The sequence below is a fragment of the Triticum aestivum genome, chromosome 3A (genome assembly GCF_018294505.1).
Source record: "Triticum aestivum cultivar Chinese Spring chromosome 3A, IWGSC CS RefSeq v2.1, whole genome shotgun sequence".
Lineage (NCBI taxonomy): Eukaryota > Viridiplantae > Streptophyta > Magnoliopsida > Poales > Poaceae > Triticum > Triticum aestivum.
This window is the reverse complement of record NC_057800.1, coordinates 355635482-355640001: the sequence shown is the minus strand read 5'-3', so window position 1 is coordinate 355640001 and position 4520 is coordinate 355635482. Positions and strand designations below refer to the sequence as shown.

Sequence of the window (4520 nt, the reverse complement as noted above, 5' to 3'; positions counted from 1 at the left end):
ATGTTGTCGTGTGTCTCCTAACCTATGTTAGTCCAACATTGTCTAATGATTAGATAGTTAGTATGAGTTCCATGAGGCATGTAAACAGAGTTTAACTTATATTTTTTTAGATCAAATTCAACCTTAAAACAAAAAGGCAACATTTGCACTGTTCGTACAACAAAGACACATGCTAGCACGTCCGCGTGATGCATCTCGAGATTTTTATCGGTCTGTGAACAAACTACTTATTACAAAAAGGAAACGAACCTGTGAACATGCGTGCGTGCATGCTAGCTAGCCTCACATGTGTGCTGGTCTAGAAGAAACCAGTCACGTCGCTGGCGCTTTTCCAGTCTAGACTCTAGGCTCGTCGACTCACAGAGCTTATCTCCTCAGCTTTTCTTGGGTAATCCACATCCCCGACTCCACCTAGTACCCAGGTAGCACGACCTCCCCGCATCTCCCCGCATCGCTCGCAGCCCTGGGACATGCTGCCACTGCCGCCTGCGCCCGCTGCCGGCACTCCGCCGAATCTCCATCACCACCGGTCATGCCGTGGGCTCCACACCAGCTCCCTCGACACTCTGCCGGATCTCGTGCACCACCACTGGAGCATCCATGGTGCAGGCAGTTGGGCAGCCATGCTCATGCCACCGGCCGTCTCGGTGCGCGTCTCGATTTTCATATTCAGATTGGCTCTCTCCCCTCCTCGGCTAGGCATCCGAGGCTGCTTTTTCTCTGGGACTTCATGCGCTTTCTCCTTGATGTTTGCTCGTGACAGCCGAGCCGTCTCTTCCGGGAGGTCATGCATCGGAAGAAAGGCCGTCTCCCCCAAGAAGAAGTACCCACTGACTCCCCTCGTCACCGCTATCCGCCGCCGACCGGACCTAGATGGACGCCTCCTCGAGGCAAAGCTTGCGCGGGGCTGCGGCAATCTGGCCTTCTCGGTGTCAACACAGTCTGCATCCATCCAGTACTCTATCCACCAAGGTATTCATTCTCTTTGTTCCTCTTTGTTTAAAACAAATTTGAAGATTTTGCACTGATGGTTTGTAAATTGAAAAACATTGTTCTCCAGTGCACATTGGTGATTGTGATTACGACCTCCACTTCCCTCCATTGCGCCTGACGCATGCCATGGCGCTCGCGCCCTCAAGCTCCAGCACCAGCCCCGCCTTCCCGCTTCGCACCGCAGCCCACGTACCTCTGCTTCGGCCGCGTCGGCAACCCCTCCGGCCCTCGCCAAACCAGCGACCACCAAGAACCCTGCCACCTCCTCGCCTCCGCTTGGTGCTTGCCACCACCATACTTCCTCCTGATGCCTTCGGCAAGCGGCAAAAGCCTTCCTTGGCTTCTGCGGCGTGTATGCCGGCGCCAAGCGGTGGCGCGTGCCCATCGGTGGAGGCTGTGAGTGGATAAGAGCTAGTATAAAATAAGGATTAAGGACTGCGGGCTGAATTCCAACTAATGCAGGGTTTTGTTTGTAAAAATGAAACGTTTTTCCATAGTGTCACTTACATAGGGATTGCGGGTTGATTTCAAAGAAACAAAGGGGCTTTTTCGAAAAACATCAACGACGGACGACCAGAAACCCAATTTTCTTTATTATTAGGTAAATATGTGAGTCCATGGAATATACGCACTCTTAACTTTCCGCAATTTGCTAGCCTCTACGGTACCATGCATTGCCCTTTCTCACATCAAGACGTGGTGCAAACTTCGCAGGTGCATCCAAACCCCGTGATATGATACGCTCTATCACACATAAGCCTTATTATATCTTCCTCAAAACAACCACCATACCTAGCTATTATGGCTTTTCCATGGCCATTCCGAGATATATTGCCATGCAACTTCCACTGCTTCTGTTTGATGACTTGAGCATTCATTGTCATATTGCTTTGCATGATCATATAGCTGACATAGTAGTTGTGGCTCAGCCACCGTTCATCACTTTTCATATATGTTACGCTAGATCATTGCACATCCTGGTACATTGCCAGAGGCATTCATATAGAGTCATACTTTGTCATAAGTATCGAGTTGTCATTTTTATTTCTTTTGAGTTATAAGTAAATAGAAGTGTGATGATCATCATTATTCATTTTAGAGCAGTGCCACAGTGAGGAAAGGATAATGGAGACTATGATTCCCCCACAAGTCGGGATGAGACTCCGGACAATGAAAGAAAAAAAGGAAAAGAAAAGGAAAGAAAAGAATAGAAAGAAAAAGAAATAAAAAAGAAAAATAAAAAATAAACAAAGAGACAAGGGGCATTGTTTACTATGGAAAGTCTACTATGTTGTCACTTTCATATACTAGTGGGAATTTTTCATTATAGGAATAGATGCACCCCCACTCAGTTTTCATATTTAGCTTTCATACACTTATAGCTCTTAGTGCATTCGTTGCATGGCAATCCCTACTCGTCGCATTGATATCGATTGATGGGCATCTCAATAGCCCGCTGGTTAGTCGTGTTGATGTGAGACTTTCTTACTTTTTGTCTTCTCTATATTTACACCTATCATCATACTCTATTCCACCCATAGTGCTATATCCATGGCTTGCGCTCATGTATTGCGTGAGGGTTGAAAAAGTTGAAGCGCGTTAAAAAGTATGAACCAATTGCTCGGCTTGTGATCCGGGTTGTGCAAGATAAATACTTTGTGTTATGAAGACAGAGCATGACAAGACTATATGATTTTGTAGGGATAGCTTTCTTTAGCATTGATATTTTGAAAGACATGATTGTTTTTTGGGATGCCTGAGTATTGATGTCTTTATGTAAAATTATAGACTATTGGTTTGAATCACTTATGTCTTAATATTTATGCCATGATTAGATATATGATCAAGTTTATGCTAGGTAGAATTCCACATCAAAAATTATCTTTTTTATCATTTACCTACTCGAGGACGAGCAAGAATTAAGCTTGAGGATGATGATACGTCTCCGTCGTATCAATAATTTTTGATTGTTTCATGCCAATATTATACAACTTTTACATACTTTTGGCAACTTTTTATATGATTTATTGGACTAACCTATTGATCCAGTGCCCAGTGCTAGTTCCTGTTTTCTGCATGTTTTTTGTATCATGGTGTATCCATATCAAACCAAGTCCAAATGCAATAAAATTTTACGGAGAATTATTTGGGAATGTATGTGATTTTTGGTAGTTGGAATCACTGCAAACGAAGGCTCACACACACCACAAGACACCAGGGCGCGACCCCTGAGCTAGGCGTGTGGTGGTGGGTTGTGCTCACATCGTATGTCGGTTGGGGCTCTACTTCGGGCGGAAGGAAACTTATATCCGGAAAAAAACTCATGTTAAAATCTCAGCGCAATCGGAGTTACGGATCTCCAGGAATATAAGAAATGCTTTTCGGCCAGATCTGGAGAACGCGAAAAAGAAGAGAACAGAGAGGGAGATCCAATCTCGGAGGGTGTCCTACCCCTCCGCTACCATGGAGGCCATGGACTATAGGGGTAACTCTCCTACCATTTACAGGGAGGCCAAGGAAGAAAAAGAAGGAGGGGGCTCTCCCCCTTGCTTCCGGTGGTGCCGGAGTGCCGCTGGGGCAACAATCGGGACGACAATCTACATCAACAATCTTGCTACCGTCAACACCAACTTTCTCCCCCTTTATGCAGTGGTGTAATACCTCTTCTCCCCGCTGTAATCTCTACTTAAACATGGTGCTCAACTCCATATATTGTTTCCCAATGATCTATGGTTATCCTATGATGTTTGAGTAGATCCGTTTTTTCCTATGGGCTAATCGTGATCTTGGTTGGTATGATTGTATATTTTATTTATGGTGTTGTCCTACGGTTCCCCCCGTTCTCGCGCAAACGTGAGGGGCCCCCGCTGTAGGGTGTTGCAATATGCTCATGGTTCGCTTATGGTGGGTTGCGAGAGTGACAGAAGCTTAAATCCGAGTAGGTGGGTTGTTGCGTATGGGATAAAGAGGACTTGGTATTTAATGCTATGGTTGGGTTTCACGACCTTAATGATCTTTAGTATTTGCGGATTCTTGCTAGGGGTCCAATCATAAGTGCATATGATCCAAGTAGAGAAAGTATGTTAGCTCATTCCTCTCCCTCATATAAAATTACAAGAATGATTACCGGTACTTGTTATCGATTGCCTAGGGGCAAATAACTTTCTTGTTGACACAAAACCTTTTTATAATCACCTAACTTTTATTATCTTGCAAAATACTTCTAGTTTTATTCTTGCAAAGTAGTTCTTGCATCACACCTACAAAATGGTTTCATACTTGTTTTCAGTATAGGAAACGTCAAGTGTGCATAGAGTTGTATCGGTGGTTGATAGAACTTGAGGGAATATTTGTTCTGCCTTTAGCGCCTCGTTGGCTTCGACACTCTTATTTATCGAAGAAGGCTACAAACGAGCCCCTATACTTGTGGGTTATCAACGTGCGGAATACTCAGGTTAAACTTGATGAGCCTAGCATGTAAAGACATGGCCTCAGAACACTAGAGACCGAGAGGTCAAACGTGAATC

General features: G+C 44.8%; 1 protein-coding gene across 2 annotated transcripts; it reads left to right on the top strand.

Annotated features, from left to right (window-relative positions):
- Nucleotides 1-224: 224 nt before the first annotated feature.
- LOC123058332 (uncharacterized) lies at nucleotides 225-1758 on the top strand. Of its 2 annotated transcripts, XM_044481084.1 has the most exons (3): nucleotides 431-647; nucleotides 764-972; nucleotides 1061-1758. In XM_044481084.1, exons 1-3 carry the CDS (start codon nucleotides 601-603, stop codon nucleotides 1399-1401), a joined length of 597 nt encoding a protein of 198 aa, XP_044337019.1. In that variant the 5' UTR covers nucleotides 431-600; the 3' UTR covers nucleotides 1402-1758. The 2 variants fall into 2 exon arrangements, with proteins under 2 accessions (XP_044337018.1, XP_044337019.1); XM_044481083.1 differs by having other exon boundaries at nucleotides 225-972.
- Nucleotides 1759-4520: the final 2762 nt, after the last annotated feature.